The sequence below is a fragment of the Ylistrum balloti genome, unplaced genomic scaffold (genome assembly GCF_031769215.1).
Source record: "Ylistrum balloti isolate Yb309-2 unplaced genomic scaffold, AGI_CSIRO_Ybal_v1 Utg370934, whole genome shotgun sequence".
In the NCBI taxonomy this organism is placed as follows: domain Eukaryota; kingdom Metazoa; phylum Mollusca; class Bivalvia; order Pectinida; family Pectinidae; genus Ylistrum; species Ylistrum balloti.
The window spans coordinates 155,568-176,925 of NW_026782528.1; the positions used below are offsets into that span (position 1 = coordinate 155,568).

The window sequence follows — 21,358 nt, forward strand, 5'->3', positions numbered from 1 at the left end:
TACATACAAAAATTGAGAAAGATCCTTCTAGTACTTCTCACAAAACAGTGATAACAACCTTTCACGATAAAAATCCACGATGGCTACCTGCAAGCCATTTTCATTTTCTGATCAGTCCCAAAATTGAATGGGCACAACAAAGGAAGAAGGAGAACTTACATACTAATCCTCCTGTATTCTTTGAGATACAGTGATAACAAACTTTCAATATCAAAATCAAAGATAGCCACCTCTCTGCCAATTGAATTTTCTGATAAGTCCCAAAATTATCACAGCAAAACTAAGAACAAACGGTAACATACATATGACCATTGAGAAAAATCCATCCAGGACTTCTCAAGATAAACCAATAATAAAAATTGCTTACAAATGGATGACACATCCTAGATGTAGAGCGATTTGAATAGCCAACCGTAGGATGAAGGGTGGGCGAAAAGGTTGACTTTTCACTCTTGTTTTACCAGTCAAAAAATGCAACTCTAGTAATTAATTTTTATGTGTCATTGGCGAAGTTTATACTGTTGTATTATTCCACGAGTTGGGGTATAATAGCTCATACACTATAATATCATTTCTGCTTTCTGTTCCTGTGGCATCTTTAGCAATGCTGATTTCAGAAAATATAACCAAACCTCTTTAAATAGCATTCCAACTGAGGTGGCCAAATACCCAAGTATTTTGAAGTTGATTTTAAAATTCTACCCTTCAAATTTCATGTTGATCTTTGACCCTAGATTTAGCTGAGAATATATATTTCTACACAATAACCCAAATATCTTGGCTCTGAAGCTTGCGTGGATCACTCACCTCCTCTAACGTAATGACATCTGTGATTGGATCCGTCATCCAGGCCGACCTTTTGATATCTGTTTTGGATGCTGCATAAACCTAGATATAGAGACATGTTCCCTAAAAACATTTTTGCTCACCAGAGTGTGTTGGTGTAGCTTTCTTTAAAGCAAATAAATGTTCCATGTTGAAACACAGACAAGTAACACAATATCACTCGTTTTCCATTAAAAAGCTTAAACAATGAAGCAACTTTTATGCATGATATAACAAATGAAATATGCAAAAAATTCGAACATTTAAATGATTTATGTCTCATGATTTTCATTTCAGTTCAAGTGAAATTCAAATAAATGATTTTAGACCAAATTAAAAACACATCATTAATCTAACCCTACCTGCAAACCTTTAAGATGAAAGATTGTCGCTGTTCCAACAGTACCTCCCAAAAGTAATGACCTGTAACAGTTTAGAGGTTTTTCTTGTTAAACTAATTTCCATGCTGTTATATGCATTTATTCACCATTACCATGGATGTCAGGAATACGAATGTTTTAGAGCTGTTATTCTCATCGAAAGATCGGCATGATATTGAAAATATCCAAATTAACAGTTACAGACATAACAAATAAATTTTCAACTTCTAGATCAATAGAAAACAGCCCAAGAAGTGGTGGGCGCTTGCAGTAAACTGTCATGATTATCGAAAATTGGAATGTTTGACCAAATCAAACAGAATGGATTCTCAACGAAAAACTACACACAAAATTGCTTCAAAATGGACTCTTAAGAAAAAATTATGTAAACAGGGTGCTTGATGCATTTCTAGAAAGAAACTTGTTGTGCAACAGGTAAATCAGATGAAAGACTTGCATGGTATAGGGAATAATGGACATCAAATGAGTGGAAAAACATTACTTCCTCCAATGAAAGAAAGATAGTTATTAGAACTACTTTATATATATTTGGAGGAAGCAAAGCAATGAACGGAGACCTAATCTCAAAAAGCCATGGTCAGCCCAAAATAGACAGGAAGTCATCATTTCAGGGTGCATTTGTTGAGCTGGTGTATGTGTAATAGGCTTCATCTTTACTTATAAACTTTTGGCCTAATTATTTGAAATTATTTACCTTTGGTTTCCACATATTGTCCTTCGATATTCTATTTGCCAATTTTATGAAAATGAGAATTCTATTTTGTCATATTCACTCTCTCTCTGCAGTCAAGTTTATAGTATGGTAGAGAACCAATGCACATACAGAGACATATTTGAAAACAAGAATGAAATACAGAAATGCAGGAGTGGCAGTGCATGCCAGGATTTGAAAACAGGTATGCAATACAGAAATACAGGTGTGGCAGTGCATGCCATAATAGTACCAGTGTGAAACACTGATCACAGAAAGTACTAATGGATTTTTCAGTGTACTTCACGTTAGGTTAATTTGCGTGCAAATGTGCTTCATTCAGAGTGTCATAAACAATGTATTGTGGTATATTAACGCCTACATATGATCTTGGTCAGGTGTTTGGTAGTGTGTTACTTATAGGTAAGTAATACATGATGAAGGTGACCAAGTAGTAGTATTCTATGGGGTACAAGTTGTTTACAACTATTTGAATGTCTAGGGATATTGTCAGTGACAATGTCCTACATTTAGGTTCCAAGGTTTAGTTCTGATGTTCATGTGCATGCACATAGATAAAGTATATAATATATAATATGAAAGTCCACACAAATATTGAATATAATATATGTATATATCTATTAGGTAATGTAAAAGTTCACAGTTTAGAATGCTATATTTTGATGAATATATTGGTAACATTATTATAATTAGTCATAGGACCTTATTAATCTGTTGTAGCTTTTACCAACCCCATGATTCCAATGAATACCTATTGTTTGACTGAGAACTATGGAAGCCCATACTGCTCAGAGAGATCTTCATATGTGTATTCAAGAGTTTATGGAGGTTATGGAAACCTGTATGCTACAAACTCAGTGTAGCGTTGTACAAAGTGGTCATCATTTATGACCATTGTATGCACTTCATAGTTTATAGAAGCTGTACATACTCATCATCATGGTGTTGTCGACACTTGCCATGAAATTCTGATACCATAAGGCAGATCAGCTCCATGAAATTCTGATACCATAAGGCAGATCAACTATGTTGTCGACAGAAGCATTTTGACATCATATAATCATTATTTGATGTTGAGGAGAGATTCTTTCTTTCTTTATGATATCAAGCTGTGGGACCTTTGAATGAAAGCTACAGACTGCATTCCCAGATTTGGTAGTTAGACCATACAGCATACAGATATATACATAAATATTGTGTGAAATATTATATGCTGTTGTGTTTGTGAGTAAGGTATGAGATTATGTACCTGATACATCTGTTAGAGTTGCTAAAGCTTTGTGTAAGAGAATAAATGTTTATAGATATAATCAGCTGTTATTCATTTGTTGTTTTGTATTAACAACATCATGTACCCTCAAAACTGATTGGTCTGTATAAGCCCTGGCCTTCCTGAGACTCAACAGAGGTTTTAATTAGATTTTAAACATTATCCCTCTAAAATATTAAGTTTGGCATCATGTAGCATGACAAATATTTCTATAATTGATCAATAAATAACTGACTTTAAGAGTTATTTTCTGAGACAAAAAAAGGCATTCTTATGAATGGGACTGAATTGCTGACTTGTCATCCGCCTGCATGACATTCTGATTGGGTGAAACTTGATGATAAAGTCACTTTATTATCATTCCACTGTCAATATTTAAGGGTAGATTGTCTATTTTGTTGCTTGCATGAACTGATGAAGAGAAGTGAACCTCATGCAAACAAAGTGAACTGCAAAGCAGTTCATGAAACATTTGCAAAAGGTGCAACAAAACTGACCATCAATCCTTCTATGAACATTGACCATTTTTTAAATCCTACCACATACATGCACCTTCAGATTTCACCTGCAGTACAATGCAGTGCCACTTTGCAACACTTTACAATCAACATACATGCTTACACACATACAAAACTGCTACTAGCTAGCTTGATGAAAACAAGTTCTGAAATATTATTTAATTACTATAATATAAATATCCTGAAACCAGACATTTCAAACTTTCATTTTCATTTCAATGAAAAAGAAATAAGATTTTCAGAAAAATGAGTCCACATAGGCTTAAGCAGGATGTAAAGAATGCTGATGTGAAAACTTTATGTTTTAGAAGGTTTAGTTCAGTGGCTTGTCATGCACTGATATGACCAAAGCAGTCAAGAATGCAAGCTTAATTAAGGGAAGGCAAACATTACAGTAGGGTCATGAACCCTAGGGCTGGCTCAGCACTCCATGACATCGCACTAACAAGAATACCTTGAAGCAGAACAATACACACACATCCCATGCCAAAGAAAAATAATAAATGGTAAAAATGAGTCAAAGTATCGAGAGCGAAAATAGTTTTAACAAGAGATGGGTGGAAAATTAAAAGAAATCTCCGTACAAGAAACAAAAAATTTCATCTCATGATGATTAAACCTATAAAGTTTGAAAAAAAATGGTTGCAAACTGGATGAGGTGATTTTCAGACAAGATTAACACGATGAAAACAGCAAGAGGCAGTAAATCTTCCAAATACAATGGAATCAAAGTGCCATTCATGAAGACAGAATTTCATGTCATAGTGATTAGGCCTTCCAAGTATGAAAGCAGTCAGTTACAAACTGAGAGACAAGATCTCCGGACAACATTAACATTATGAAAACAGCAAAGGGCAGTAACTCCTTCAATACAATCAAATCAAACTGCCATTCAAGAAAACATAACTTCATGTCATGGTGATTAAGCCTATCAAGTTTTTGAAATGACTGATGGAAATATGTGGGAGGAAATCTCTGTACAAATAAAAGTTTAAAACAGACTGACAACACCATACCACAATAAATCCTGTCTTTTGGACAGACATATAAGAATTAGCTGGAAAATATGATGCAAATCATATCACACTATGTGATACTGATAAACTACATCTAGTACTCCACAACAGTGATGCATGAATTTACAGTGCCAAAACCTGAAAACAAATTGAAGATAAAAGCAGATTTTATTTCATAGAAATTACATTAACTCTTTAATGGGATATTCCACCCAAGTTAGGATTTCAAAAGATGCTTTTTGAGAAAAGTGTCCTCCCAAAAAATAAACTTTTGCCATTTATTTGTGGAAATACCATTTAGGTCTAGCTAGATCTGATTACAAATTTTCATGCTGCCCTAATGACATCACAACAAGCTTGTGCCTGCGTAATAACTGTAAACAAACAAAAATAGCGACTTCAACCGAGACACATTTAGGGCAAAGAAAAAACGTTTCTACGTGAGAGAAAAAGAGAAAGTTGAAATGGACAAGAAAAAATCCACGCATCACGACTGGGAAACAGTAAGGGAGATTGCTGCAGTTTATGGAAGAGAACAGCCAATGAAAAATGTGGTTTTGTTTTTGCAACCTCGCTTTCAAAATGATCACAATATAATTATAAAATATACCAGTCTGGGGGGAGGGGGGGGGGTGATCAGTTCCACCAATTTCTGCCTGTCCAACATGACCGCAAGAAGTATACATCAGTAATTCCAATAATTTGAATAGTCATAAGAGAAACATTAAAAATAAATGGAGCAACCAGACATCTTTGAAACTTGGGCAGAATATCCCTTTAATGCTCAAATACTGTAAATTTGGTAATGGATTCAAAACTGGATTATAATGAAAACTACAAACAAGTCAACAATCAAAAAAGCTAGAGTCACAGTAACAGAAATAACTGAAAGGTTTGATTTGATGGATATCTATAGAAAAAAGATGATAATCCTAGAAAACAAGCATGATAAGATTTTTGTTTTTAAACCGAGAAAATTTGTTGCCTTGTATAAACACTGCTAATAAAGAGCCGGGGTATAGATCAGACTATTCAGCACCATTTATATCGAAAAAGCTTTTGAATCATTTTCTTGGAAATTCATAGATAAGGTATCGTAATCTCTGGGCTATAAACTGCACTTAAGTATAAGCAGCAGGGCTGGTTTTTAGCGATTTTTTCGATCTGTTCCAAATATAAGTCACACCGAAACATAAGCCACACCCTTTCTTACCATACGGTGACCACTATTGTTGATGTTTGATATACCAGTAACAGATAACAGAAGGCAGGTTATCAAGATCGTCAGTGTAACATTTAATAAACTTTACTGATGAATTTTGCACAAATAATCCTTTATTTTATGGATGTATTTTAAATTATGCTGATCACTTAAAATACATAAAATATTGAACTTTTTTGGGGCCTCAATGATTGCCAACGCACAGGCAGGGTCTGACTTACGTCCAATATTACAACCATCATTGTTTGGTCTGTTAAAGATTAACAAAGGCCATTCATGTTGATAAAGTCCCTATAATCCTGTAATATGCTTTCTTACATATATTGTTGTAAAGTTAAGAATATGATATTTGTGTTTCATATTAACAGGTATGATTAATTAAATAATTGGGAATGTTATTTGATTGCAAACTTCAAATCATTTAGTATATGATTGCAATTGGCTCCACACAATTTGCTTCAGTCACAAACATGGGGTACTCATTAAAACCAGTTTATGACATCTCATACTGGTATGTTATTTTCTTTGTCCCCATTCTGTCATTTGTTTCATCCACATATAAGCTGCACCAGTATGTAAGCTGTATACCCAGCTCAAAAGAGAAGAAGCCGGGACTTATAACCCGGAAAATATGGTACTATGGGGAGAGGGGGGGTAAGGTTTTTTACGTTTATAATTTGAAAGATGATGTAGACAAGGAGACTCTATTGCACCATACATCTTTATCCTTTGTGCATATATCCTAACAATCAGAATTAGAAATAAAGCAAATGTCATTGGAATAAGTATTGTTGTCACAATATCCAGTGAATACATCAATAATTCTTGATGGCTCAGAAAACTCACTGAAGGAATTTATGAACTTAACCATTAGCAAAGATCTCTTGACTTGAAATTAATGTAGGAAAAACACAAATGATATAGCTAAGCAGCAGAAAATAGAGTCAAGTTATTTATTTTTCTGAATGGATTTTGCAGTGGGGCAATAAAAAATTTACTGTCTTAGGTATTGAATTTGATGTGGATTTGCACTTCGTCACCAAATTAAACTTCGATAAAAAAAAACTTATAAAGCTAAAATCTATTCTAAACTCTTGGAAAAGAAAGATAATTATTCCAGTTGGAAGAGTACACATAATAAAATCAATTATCACAATTTAGCCATCTATTTATAGCTCTTCCAAGTCCAGATCGAAATTTTCTTCAAAAGTTAAAAACAGAATTATTTAACTTTCTTTTGAAAAGTAATGGAGGCAAAAAAAATGATTTTGTAATTAAAAGTTTTCTGGAGGATGGGCTTAATATGATAAAAAAAAAGTTTTGTGAAAGCACTAAAAGACTATATAGAACAACCAGTAAATGTCAAGCTATTTTTAAAACTTTTTATTGATTTAAACAAACTGTCAAATTGTGAAACAGATTATATTGTACAGTGGCGAAAACAAATTAAGAATCTATTTTGGGCAGACATTTTGAAGGTGTGGATCAAGTTCGAGAAAAACAATTTGTATTGGAAAACAGAATCTGTGTTTAAAATGTCAATCTGGCATAATGAATCGTTAAGAATAGAAAATAAATGTATCTTCTACCAAACATGATACAATAAAAGAGTTTTCACAGTTAAGGACTTGCTTAAAGGAGATAATACACTGTATAACTATAAAGCATTCAAACAGATTTATAGAGTGAAAACAAACTTTCTTCAGTTCCTTGGGGTTATTAACATAATAAGGAGATATATATCCAAGAAAGACCTTTCAAACCAAATCATTACCGATTTATACCTATACATTACTTTATCTTTTTCAATGCATATATTGGTCAAAGGATTTTTGCAAAGTCAAAAAACAACACTTTCTCTACTGCAGGAAGAAATTGGAGCAAATGTTTGATTTTGATTATACATTTTGGAAAAATATATACATAAAAGACCTTTTCAAATGACTAAGAACACTTCAGTGGTTACAATATAGAATTAATGATCATGATCAAATTGTTATCGGTTCAAAATTGGATTAGTAGAAACATCTTGCTGTTTTGAATGTGAAAATGAAATTGAAACAATAGAGCACACTTTCTAGGAATGTGAAAAAGTGCAACAATTTTTTTTACTTTTTGAATTTGTATAAGATGTCTTACTTATTCAGTTTGAATAAATAAATATTACTATTTGGCCATCATTTTGAAAATGGTGATTACACTTTAATAGATAATGAAATAATTCTTAAAATAAAACAATATATTCACAAATCTTGATGCATCCAAGTTTCACTAAATATTATTGCTTTAACTAATACAATAAACCAACAGTATCATGTCCAGTGATGTATTGCAAATGGTAAAGATGATGATTTTAAATTTAAATGCAAAATAAGATGGGAAAAATAGATCAAATTAGTTGACACTATTTTATAAATCTGGCATCAATTTTTATTCTTACTTCATTATTACACGAACTTTAAGTTTTCAAATCCTAACTGACAAAGAACTTCCGCTCTATATGGAAGTGCACAACGGGGTCTTACAATATGAAGAAACTGGAAAAGCCCAAATGATTCAACAGGTAATCTCTTACCTTTTCACATCCATTTCAGGAATTAACCACCGCATGGCTAGGTGAAAGGCAAGTGTTACCACTCTGCCACCAATACTCACCACAAAAAAATTGTCAAAAAATAATCCTTCATTAAATCATTGAATTTATACATTTATTTGTTGTTTTTTGTTTTTGAAATATATCTAGGAAATTAATTATAAGCTTTTAAAGGTATTTTTTACTTTCATGATGGATTTTTAAGCTGTTTGAATTCAAATCCTTCGCTATTATTTGTATGAAAATAAATCTGGATGGCATTCATGTTGTTTCAGTTATCCATATTTAGAGTCTCAAAGAAACCAGGTCTCTAATATCTCATCAAAAACAGTCATTTCTAGAGCAGTTGTCACAGATTTATGTATTCGAGAGGTATATTCACAAAAGAGAGTATTCATGAAATCTCAGTGATTTACAGTTATCATTAGGTACACTGTACATAATGGAAAGGAGCATTCCAGGACAATAACTATACAGGGCTCTCGATCTGCCAGATTTGGGGCCGATATTCGGCCCAATTCCCAATGCAAAATATTATCTTTTTTTCCCAATTTAGACCCCAAGTTCTCCCAATTCTAAGGAAAACACCATTATTTTTCCCAATTCTAAGGGCCGCGGGCCCTAGTCCCAAAATGGGGTGTGAAAGCCCTGCTATATATATACTGCTGAACTTTCACCATAAACACTTGCAGTCTAAAATAATCATGACATCAAAACATGCGGGAATAACATCAAAACAAGTCCAAAAACAAAGTCAATTTGATTACTCATTGTAAAGTCATCATAATAAGGATTCAAAAATAGCTTCAATGTGAAACATTTCAAAGAAAACATGACGTCACTGCTTTATTAAATTGTATTGTTTTCACAGTTTACACAAAAATTTACTAACACATACATTGGAAATGTTAACAATTTATCACACTGGCAAAGCAGATCATATTTCATATCAAATCTGTAGAGTAGATATCTTTCCTCAGAAAATTATTAAGTTCAAATAAATGTTGATGTGTCTATGCTTTAGAGAATGTCAGTGTTTTGTCAGATGACATGCAGTTTTAAGCTGTCTGTTTCATACCAGTTGGCATTTTTCATTGGCTTATATAAATGCTGTATTACATGTGTACACATGCTGTACAGTAGACATGTATGTACAGCAATGTTACAAAACAATGTAACTTTGTATATCTTTTCACCCAGAACAAAAGCATTCATCCGATTTATTTAGGAAAATGTCAATATTTCTTATTGAAATATCTTAAGACTATCCAATTTGATAAAATAGAAGTTTGTAGAAGTGCAAGGTCACGCAGGCCGATAGTGCATGTGACATGCCTCGACAAAATGGCCGTTCTGAAATATATAATGGTCTGGAACCGATTTCTAGTCAAAACACTTCATTTTATTTTCCATTTCATTTTTCACTTCATTCTGCTGATTTTTTTTTGTCCATATTTAAGCCGCACCGGTATATAAACCGCACGTCTGACCACCTAGAGAAAAAGCTGCTCCTTATAACCCGCGAAATATGTTACATATATTCTGAACTGCTACCACTTACCATTACAATTAAGGGTTACAGCAATTTACACAAGGACTGAAAAGGATTTCTCACATGCAGACTTTACTATTGAGCAATTTAAAATGATCTAATAAAAGAAAAATGTGTGAAAATCATTCTTGACAACCAACTGAGCATTGCTATAAACTGTCAACCAACTTTCTTTCATATGTGATATTTTTTTGGGAATTTTAAAATTAAAACATATTGGCAAAAAGTTTACTGTTACAATTAAGACATGAATGAAAAAAATATGATCAATATTAAGAAAAAATATGTAAATGGACTAAACAAATCATTTACTGTAAATCACTTTTAATTTACGTGAGGCGAATCAACCCTGAATTCAAATCCCTCGCTATTATTTGTATGAAAATAAATCTGGATGGCATCCATGTTGTTTAAGTTACCCATATTGGAGTCTCAAAGAAACCCTGGTCTCTTATTGCTCGTCATTCCACAATAAAAACTATATATATACTGCTGAACTTTCATCATTAACACTTGCAGTCTAAAATAATCATGACATCAAAACATGCGGGAATAACATCAAAACAAGTCCAAAAACAAAGTCAATTTGATTACTCATTGTAAAGTCATCATAATAAGGATTCAAAAATAGCTTCAATGTGAAACATTTCAAAGAAAACATGACGTCACTGCTTTATTAAATTGTACTGTTTTCACAGTTTACACAAAAATTTACTAACCAATACATTGGAAATGTTAACAATTTATCACACTTCTTACCAGCAGGTTGGTATTTCTTTTTTAGATGAATTCACATTGTAATTTTATTCTCCTAATAATTTCTCATTTCCAAATATATATTTTGCATTTATAAAGAAACAAAACAAAAGGTTCAAAGTGCCTTTATCACTAACCTGGCTTTGTCTGGCTGAAATTGCATCATCAAAACTAAAGGAAAAGGAATTCTAAATAATTCAAGTATACAAGCAGTCTGTTCAAGACTTTTTAGAGTACATGGATGATAATATTAAGTAGGTGGTCAAGGGCTATCGGCCCTTGTGCGAGCTGCAGGTGGAAAGTACGAGAAGGGGTCTTCCCCCCCCCTTGTTGGGGAGTCCGGGGGGCCTCCTGTGGGAAAATTTTGAGAATGAGGAAGCTCTGAGATGCATTTTAAGACAATTTTTTGATGAAAAATAGTGTCTGTCTTTTTTTAATTTTAGTCATATTTTTGTGTGTAACCAGTTATGAAATAGGTATCATCTGTGGACAGGAAAAAAGGCAATTTGGCATACATAAATTAACCTAAATGGAAAATTCTGTGTCTCTCTATTAAACCATAGGAATCACCAATAACTATTATATCTGATGAGATTATTTGAAAAAATTCCGGAAATAAACGTTGACCGTTTACTTTTGTATTAGACTATGCCATGCGGTAAAGATACGATGTAAACAGGCTACATGTAAAATGCTATATTTTAATAATTGTCAGTCAATGCCACAAGTATAGCTCTCAAGAACATTTATGGGCATTATTTGATATGTTTTTCATTCACAATTACTTAGATTTTTATTACAGAAGATCTTTATTCTAGCGTTAGCTGGTCAGGGTGAAAGGCGATGACGTGATGATCGTTGGAGAACCAACAATTAAATGTGATAATGACATACTAGTCTGCTTTATTAAATGCTAGGGGAATACAACAAAATATGTAAAATGCAATTATTTTTAACATCAGCATAGGCATACTTTTTGGCCGCTTCAACCCTTAGCCAAAATAGTCTTCAATAGACCGCTTCCTGTTTATATTCCGTGTTCTCCGTCAGGCAAGCGTTTGCTATAGCCAGGCCTACCGTGCTCATTTTTTGTAAGAAAAGCTTATCTTTAACAAAGAACAATTTCGGACATTTGCATCAGGATGAAGCAGACGCTCACACATTCGATTTGAATAAACTTGCGTTCTCGAAGGTTAATGATGCATAAACAATGAAAACATTTTAAATCAGGTAGGAGAATTTTTTCATTATCTCTGAAATTAAAATAGCCGGCGCCGACATCAAAATAGACGGTCAGATTCACCGGCTGCCGGCTTCTATTGAATACACTGTACAGGACACCATCTATCTGTTTCCCATTTGGTCCTAACTTATGGGGATCTGCCAAACCATTCATGCCTGAGACAAAATTGAGAAAGAACCCTGCTACTTCTTAAAGGAAGGATTCTGAGGAAATTGTTCTATTTCCCCTTTCAGGGATCCTGCCCCTCCTCCTTCAGGGGGCTGAGAGCCATCATTTATACAAAATGATTCCCATTCACCCAATAGTGCTTCAAACCAAATTTGGGAAAAAAACCAATCATTCCTATAGGAAGAGTAGGATTTTAAAGAATCGGCTCTATTTCCAAAATTGGACCAGGCTTCAGGGACTTAGATGTACCATTATACAAAAACTATTAAGAAAATACCAACATGTTAACATAATCATAATCTAAACTCAATTCCAGAAAACTAGGGAAAAATATGAACAAAAGAAAGACTACAAGGAGACTCCTGAAAAATTCCAAGGAGAATAACAAGACCAGGTGTTCTGGAAAAGTAAGCGCCTTCTGTTTTATCGACCACACATGCCATACAAACCTTGTTCAATTTAAGCAAGTAATGTCGCAGTTTTTAAATGAGAACAAGGAGCATTAAAGTGTGGCATTATCCCCCATACCCAGCTGTTGGTGTAAAACCAAAATATGATATATGTACTGGTATAACAATTTGATGTCACTCAATTATGTACCACTACTACCATCTGAAAATCTAATTCAGTGTAAGTGCTAGTACAAAATGTAACATCATCTTTTGTCAATTTTCAATAAATTTCCTTGCATTTCCTGAACTTCAACATAATATATCAACCTTACAGTAAGAGTTTATATCTTGATGTAGATACTGTGTGTTTGACTGTTGACATTTGAATAGAGCTTAGAATGAACAAATTTCTGCAACACTCTATAAGCTCCGCAGTAATACACGAAGTCACAAGAAATTGAACTAGAGATCCCAGATAGATCTTGGCGTCCACCGTTGTTTGTTCTTTATTTGCTCTTTGAAAGTTGGATCTTTTCCCTTCTTTTCTCTTCTCTGTTTTTGTTCTTAATGATAAGAAATTTAAACATTCCTTTGCAGATACAGTGATGATAATCTTTACCAGCCAAATCAAAAATGGTCACCTGGAAGCCATTTTGTTTCTTCTGATCAGTCCCAAAATCAAATGGGTACAACTTGGGACCAATGGGAACCTACATATGAAATTTGAGAAAGATCCATCCAATACTTTTCAACAAAAAGCGATTACAAAAATTGTTGACGTACGGATATATGCCAGGACGGATGATGGACAAACCATGGACAGACAGTGGAAAGACCATAGAAGTAGGGCAAATTGAATAGCCAAAATGATGACAGGTTAACAGACTCCACACCATACTGCCACTCTCAACTTCTCAAGCTTCCCTCATGCGTAAAGATTAGATGGAAATGTTGTGAAGATTCACACTATGCACATGCGCTATATATGAAATGTCATTAATTTCAAATAGTTTAACATACTCACCATGTTACTTTAGAATGACATATAGATATTGAAGTTGTAGCCTTTAAGGCCTTGAACATTGCCAGGCCTGCCTTCCAGTTCTTCATTATAAACTGCAAAATAAAATATACTATAATCAACAAACAGTAGTATGTATTCATAAACTTGTCATGTTCACTTTTCAGAAAAATCTAGGAACTAAAATAATCTGTGATGTTTTCACCAGAATAGAGTTCTGCCTTGATGTTAAGGCTAATTAGCTTGGGTGCAACTTCATGTATATACATTATTTTGATTAAGATGAAGGGTACTATCTTAAGACTTAAATAGCCGAAAGACCAAAAGGCATCAATTGTGGATATAAGGCAAGTAAAATAAAACTGACATAAAGGATACTATCAAATTATGATGTACTATCGCATTGATACTATAATTTCCACATTAAGTCCTTCTTAAAGTCATGGCTGCAGTAAAACAACATAGGAAGGGGCACAAAAGAATCACTATACAGCAATGTTATTGCTTAAACATCTAAGCTAAACTATATAACTGACCTAATAAAGATTTTATTAGAATCAGTAAAAATTGCAATATTCCATACATGAGAATACAGCATCTAAAAAAGTCTATGTTTATATGGGGGGTATATTCATATGAACAAGAGGTTGAAAACACCAATACCTGTTGCTAAGTTTGCATGGCTGCTACATTTTAGAGGTCACTCTGATGAAAGAAACAAAAGGTAGTCTAACTGGTAATTGGTTTCTGGAAATAATTTGTTCAAATCATTGTCTTTCTAAAATGTGCTTTGGTAGAATCAAAGTTCAGGGCTCTCACACCCCATTTTGGGACTGGGGCCCGGGGCCCTTAGAATTGGGGAAAATAGCAGCGTTTTCCTTAGAATTGGGAAAACCTGGGATCTAAATTGGGAAGAAGGATACCATTTTGCATTGGGAATGTATTCGGCCCCAAACCTGGCAGATCGAGAGCCCTGAATTTTCAATCGTGCACAGTACAATCTGCCAATCAGCATACAGATAAGACCTGTGTATACCAAATATTTTAACCTACAGATAACAAATATATCTACCAATCTGAAATAGCTTATATCATATTTATACTGAATTTGGGTACCTTGGAGACCATGAGGCCCTGTTAGTTTACCTTTCACAACATTAGCAATCACACATGAGGTTCAGGCCACTTTCCCTTACAATGTGGGTTCGAGATGCTTTGGCAGCAGAGGATGTGTTTTTTTATTTCTTCAGCTAGGAATGAGCATGACAGGATATGATGGACTGAAGGTACTAATATGGAGTTAGCAAAAGGTTCATCAATAGGGACAATTTATTCACAAAAGAACTAAGCCAGACATGTGCTGTGTGAGGACTCTATGTATGGTTTTGAAATTTGCCATGTAAATTTTCTTGACTCGTGAATTCTGACTACTAGCCTGACAGCGAAGTGTTTTAGAAAGTTTTTATTGGGCCATATTTTATTGAATCAGCCAATTGTGCATGATATGTACATAAAACATCGGTCCGAAAGTTGATGAAAGTGAATATGCACCGATGTCTTTCACAAAATAAAATATCACACATTAATAGGACATACAGACGTCAGAATTTAAGGAAATACCTGGAAAATACAACAAGATTGATGAAATACCAAAATATCCCACATTTCATTTACATAATCAAGTATCAGATGGGCCGTATGGTTAAACGATAAGAAAATCCTAGGGCAGGTACTTAGAGTCTGGTTGCGCTGGCAGTATTTGTATGGGGCCGTTTACCTGTGCAGCAATGCAATGTGGGGGGAATGTGAACCGGTGGGTTCCTACTCGGCCATTGCCCAATTTTATCGATATCAGAGGGGTACAATCATTATGAAATGCAAGTTTAGAAACATTTAAGTCATACGCATACTACCTGAAAAGCTGTCAGGTTAACTTGCACTGTGAAAACCAGCTAGTAGCATGTGATACACAAGATGTTTACATGCGGTGTAGCAGAAGATAGAAATGGCAGGTGCTTGTCAAAATAATTTTACAAAATACACAAATCATACGAAACATGTCGTAGTTGTTAAACATTGATTTAACAAGATAAGCCAATATATTAGCAATCTTATAAAATATACAAAGACCTTAGTTTGTGTCATATCTGTTCTGGTTTCAAGAACAGATTTCTTATTCTCTTTGCTTAAAAACAATCCCGTCAAGCTCTTCCGTATAAATCAAGAGCAGTCGTTCCGTAAAATGAAAAAATCAATATTTAGAGCATAGCGGGATATCCATCCGGGATCTTATTCATTCGCCAGCTAAACCGCATAGAAAATACTGCATAGTAGGCGATATGAAGGGAGTATATGTTGGAGTATGGGGACTTAAATGGACGCAAAACACAAATCGAAGATGAAGAAGTTCACTCTAAAGGGGGTGCTTGATGGCATAAGGTCATCTGTGAGTGCACCCCCGAAATTTGAGAATGAAGTCGAGGAGACATTGAGAACGGACCACTTTCAAGTTTGCAAGGTTGGTGAACATAACATTAGAAATGCTAAATAGTAAAACGTATATGTTGTAATGACATTTTATCAAGCATAAATTATAGAAATTCCTGGTTCATATTTCTTTTCTAATGTTCTGATTTCTGTTGTTGTCATTACAGACCGTTCGTCATGGGTTTCCTTATCAACCTACTGCGGTTGCATTTGATCCTGTTCAACATCTTTTAGCGATCGGAACGAAGACAGGTTCTTTGCGGATGTATCCTTTTAAATGCTTTTGCTGGTGATATCGATTTACATAAATCTCAGCCCCTACCTTAATATTAGTGTAAGTATATTCATTATACTATTATACGCACATACACACACTGGTGTTATATTAAATTTGATGTTGGTTAAGGGTACATTGATGCTGAATGCTGCTGTAGACTTTGTGATGGTGGATATGAGCAGATGTATCCTGTGATTCTTCCCTTTTCTGGAGGCCCTACACATGGCAGTGTATGCTGGTCGCCCAGATCAATAATCTGTGTACAGTTCATTGCTGCTAACAGGGCCTTTATTATTTTAGAATAATATTCGCAAGAATTATTGAACATTTTTTCATCACTGTTGTTCTTGTGGCTTTTGTAGATTTTTGACCACACAGATATTTTAATGCATCTGGCATCATAACAGACAATACAGTTTGTTGCATTTCATGTTATGGTATTTTCTGTTTTCCTTTCAGTGCAGTGTTTGAATAAATTATTAATGTGATTTTGATTTTAATTTTAATTTATGCTATTGTATCACCCATTTAAACCCAGGAAAGTCTTTATAAGAAAATTTAACATTTGAAACCCTTGCAAAAGTTGTGTGAATGTGAACAGATTTGTCACTTGATTAAAGGAGTGTTCTTTAAAAAAAAGTGCCTCAGTACTATTCTTATTTATTCTGACCTTTTGTAAAAGCTATTCTGATTTAATAATCAAATTAACTGAGCATTTGTTAGTTTGATATCAATTTTTTTTTGTCCATTTTGGGTCCCTGCAATTTTTTTTTTTTTTTTGTAAACTGATGTGTCATTCAAATCACTGTGTGGGAATTTGTATTGGTCTCATTATTGTGCTTGTTAACTTCATTTTCAAATCTGCATGTTTAGAAAATCATCTGCTCTAGTCACACAAATCAATGTTTGATTGTGAAGTGATCAGTTGTGATTGTTGGTAATGGACATACTACTTCACTAAATAGCAATATCATGAGGATAAATTAGAGACTGTCTCAAGTGGTATTATTTGTATTTCAAGCTATGCTGGTGCATTACAGTCCGATGTCATTACAGATAATGAATGAAAACAACAACAGAATACTAACATGCTAGCAAAAAGATAATTAGACCAAGTGTTCCAGAAGTGCAAGTGTCATTCATCACCTGACATGTTAATCTTGTTCAATTCAAGTGTAATTTTGCATTCCCAAATGACAACCAGTTTTCTGAGGGCAAACCACCTGGCATACCTATTATAATGAGTATCAAACACACTGAATTTTATATCACATATCAAGATCATGATATAAGGGCAATGAGGCAGACATGCCAACCATAAAACATCTTCATACTCTTTATCAACTAACAATAATTTGTTGTTTCTCTTTATAGTTACAAGCTCATATTTAATGCAAGGAAAATGATAACATGCTATCATCAACAAACATTGTCTAGTGTTTTGATTTTTATATCCCCCATCCAGTGACATAATTGGTTCATTGTTTTAACTTACAGACATTTTAAATTGGGTAAAATACTTAAGGTAAGACATTACATTTCAAACTCATGTTTCAAATTCGGAGTCTCCATGGGGCCAAAATTCTCAACTTGTAGCAGCTCTAGGAAACAATAGATTTTTTTACACTCTGAAGGAAGCGGAGGTAAATATTTTCAGTTTGAGGAATTTTACTTCATTTAAGTGTGAAAATATTGATTCAAGCCAAATATGAAGACAAAGAAAGCACATGTTGCTTACACATTTTACACTTAATTATTTTCAGTATTTTCATCTCATCCTGCCACTATTTTTCTAAAACAGGTTCAATATGTTTTGACTGCATGCTTCTAATCTATATTATCTGAAAATAACTTAGACAAACCAAAACCCTTGATAATACTTTTCTGCCTTACAGAGTCCTGTAAACTCGAAAAATCTTATGTACAGGAATATTGATCTGCTGAAGTTACACACTGTGATATATATTCATAATCCAACATGGCTACATGAGGAGGAGATTTGGTTTTACACTCTGCATTTGTGTAATAATTGTTCATTTGTTTGGGGTTTTTTTTAATATGTAGAAGTATATTCCACTACAATTACTGGACATTCTTTTTTATTGGACTTAGATTAAAGGTATAAAGTTAGTGTACATATGCCTGCAAATGGCAGTATTGCCATTTGTATTAATGTTGTGTAGTATCCATTAGAATTACAATCAAATCTATAGATTCACATTTTGTTGAATTGTTAAAGCATTTGAAATATGACTGTTGCAACTTCAGATTTTTCTGAAATTAATTATCATTTCATGATTATCTTAATCTGAATCAGCCTGATGATGTGATAATTTTCCAATGCACTTGATGCCTCTCTATAAATGCAAAATTTGTTGTACTCATGAATTAATTTTTTATGCCTTCAGGAGATGGTCATAGTTGAAGGTCATCTTTTCAGTTCAAGTTCACAGATTTTTTTACAATAGGAATGTTAAAACTGTATAGACTTTGGTTGTCTGCAGCTTCATTGATAAGGACATGTTTTGATCTAGATATCTTGAAAGTGACATGATCTCTTAAGACTGTATGGGTTAAAGTCATTGTCATTAAGTAACATCAAGGTCAGGAGGTATAGGATTGGCTTGTGCATACTTTCACAGCAAATTTTAGACTTAAGTTGTAATTTGTTAAAGTTTCTTTATACCAGCCTTCAGTAGTAAATTGCAAGTTTGCACATAACTATTACAGAAACATTTGTTTACTATATGTGCAATACTGACTTAAATAATTACGTCAGAAGAGATGGGAAGGAGGGGGGTTAAAGTAATGCTCTTGTTTTATTTATATATTTCATTTTTTGTATTTGATTGTAAACGGAAAAATGGAAGCAATCTTGCGAAATATAGGATTATGTGCACACCTGAAGAAATTAACATGTTCTTCCTAAGGGGCATGGAAGATTTAATTAATTAATGGAAAAGAAAAAGTACTATACATGTGAGAAAAAATAAAGAAAGCCTGAGGTTATTAGCTAGAGAGTAATCACAGCTGGATACTGAAATAGATTTTTTAAAAACAGTAAATGTTGGTGTAAAGAAATTTGAACCTTAACTATGAATCATTGACAGCTTCAGTATCGCGTATACACAGGAATATGTCATATATAAATCCTTTGGTTATCTTTATTTCTCAAAGTATATTTGTTAACTTCATTCTCATTTGAAAATGTATCAAAATTCAGACGAGTGGTGTTCCATTGTGACATGTAAATGCATCTAGGAGCTCACCCACAGTGAGCTTTGAAACTGAAACCCAAAAGGTTGTGCTGTCCTTCAGACATGGTCAAATAAAATAAGCCATTTGATTGGTCCCATGTTATTTAGGGTGACCTTTTTCAAAGCTGAAACTTTGAAAATGAAATAGAGAGCTGCATCTATGGGCTAGTGAAATCCTTTCAATGTAAGTCTGTGGTTCTGAACTTTTTGTGAAGTATTGTCAGGGTTGGACAGCTAGTTTTCTAAAACAGAATTCATGTATAACACACAAAAATTGTCCCTTGTATGCAGGCAGTCCTCATGGGAGTATGCAGTACATGATTGAGATAAAAATAGATTTGGAGCTGGTCACAGTTATATTGATACTTCTTTATATCTTCTGTTAAAACAACCACACATAATTATGAAGGAAGCAGAAATTTTGTAACAATCAATAGACACTGAAATGTATTTGTAAGCCTGGATTTTACCAAGAGCAACATAATTAACAACTGTTGCTACTTCATTAAGATCCAGTTGCCTAGTTGCTAGCTATGCAAGGTCACAAAAAAGGTAAAAAAATCCGAACATCATATATTTGTAGACTTTTCACATTTCCGAACTTACATCTCAATTCACCATTACCTCCATCATGATTTTTATAATCTAGATTTACTTATAGCATTATTTTGAAAGTTGTTTTAATTTGTTGATTTTAACAGTTTTATAGAAAGTTTATGACTTTCGAGTCAAAACAACATAATTGCAATTAAAAGGGATAAAGCGTTCATAAGTAAAGTTTGTTTCATTATTCATCAACCAAACAATACAGAACTAGTAATGATATGTAGATTGTGTATGGTGCTATTATGATATGTTAAATGGTAACATCTCTGTATAATACAGTATTAAGGATAATTAAAACCTACATAGAATTGCTTTTTCATTTTCAATACATTTTTTAGTTAGATGGCCGGCAGATGAAATGCCATCCACATGTCTTTTGTTATCTTTGATAATTACTCGTTAACTGTGTCGTGTCATAACATTTGACTTAAAGATATATACTTTTAAGTTGGAATTAACTTTTGGTGACAGTTTTTGGTATTCATGACTCTTCCTATTTCTATGTGACATTCTGATGTCTCGTCTTTACTGATGGTAAACCCAATGAAAAACTAGCCTTTACTTTGATTAATGTTGTGAGATAGATTGACCACACAAAAATTTAGGATGTTGATCAGATTGGTAGATTTAATCAGTTGATTTATTCTCTTAGGTGTCTCCCGTCTTGATGATAAATGAGGGTTTTATAGATATAAACCATTGATTGAATCCAGAATTCTACATACTGACACATTATTCAATATTTGGCCAGTATTGTCTTACGTAACAGAAATTGTATAGATAAGTGTATATATGGTGAACAAACACTGTGTCCTGCTTATGTATTTTAAATGAGAAATAATTTTCATTTTTGTTCGGAAAAATATAATATAAATACTAAGTACCTACCTATTTTGAGAAGTTGTGAACAAGATATAAAGATACACTTAACCATGATTTGACAAGTTCCTGAGTGCTGTATTATTTTCTCACTTCTTTCTCTTTTTTATAACTTTGAATAAGGAAAAATATGGCAAAGATGTTATATTAACTAGAGCTGAAA

The 21,358-nt window shown here is 33.5% G+C and overlaps 2 protein-coding genes across 2 annotated transcripts in view; one reads left to right on the forward strand and one right to left on the reverse strand.

Annotated features, from left to right (window-relative positions):
- LOC132559563 (oxygen-dependent coproporphyrinogen-III oxidase-like) overlaps positions 1-15,673 on the reverse strand; it is a 38,739-nt gene extending 23,066 nt beyond the window's left edge. Inside the window, exons 1-4 of the mRNA XM_060224193.1 lie at positions 15,603-15,673; positions 13,693-13,784; positions 1,188-1,248; positions 808-888 (exon numbers count right to left, since the gene is read on the reverse strand). Coding sequence (XP_060080176.1) covers positions 808-888; positions 1,188-1,248; positions 13,693-13,778 — 228 coding nt within the window. The 5' untranslated portion in view covers positions 13,779-13,784; positions 15,603-15,673. The remainder of the gene's footprint in view (positions 1-807; positions 889-1,187; positions 1,249-13,692; positions 13,785-15,602) is intronic.
- Positions 15,674-16,063: 390 nt separating this feature from the next.
- Positions 16,064-21,358, forward strand: part of LOC132559564 (syntaxin-binding protein 5-like) — a 97,975-nt gene continuing 92,680 nt past the window's right edge. Inside the window, exons 1-2 of the mRNA XM_060224195.1 lie at positions 16,064-16,207; positions 16,344-16,441. Coding sequence (XP_060080178.1) covers positions 16,064-16,207; positions 16,344-16,441 — 242 coding nt within the window. The remainder of the gene's footprint in view (positions 16,208-16,343; positions 16,442-21,358) is intronic.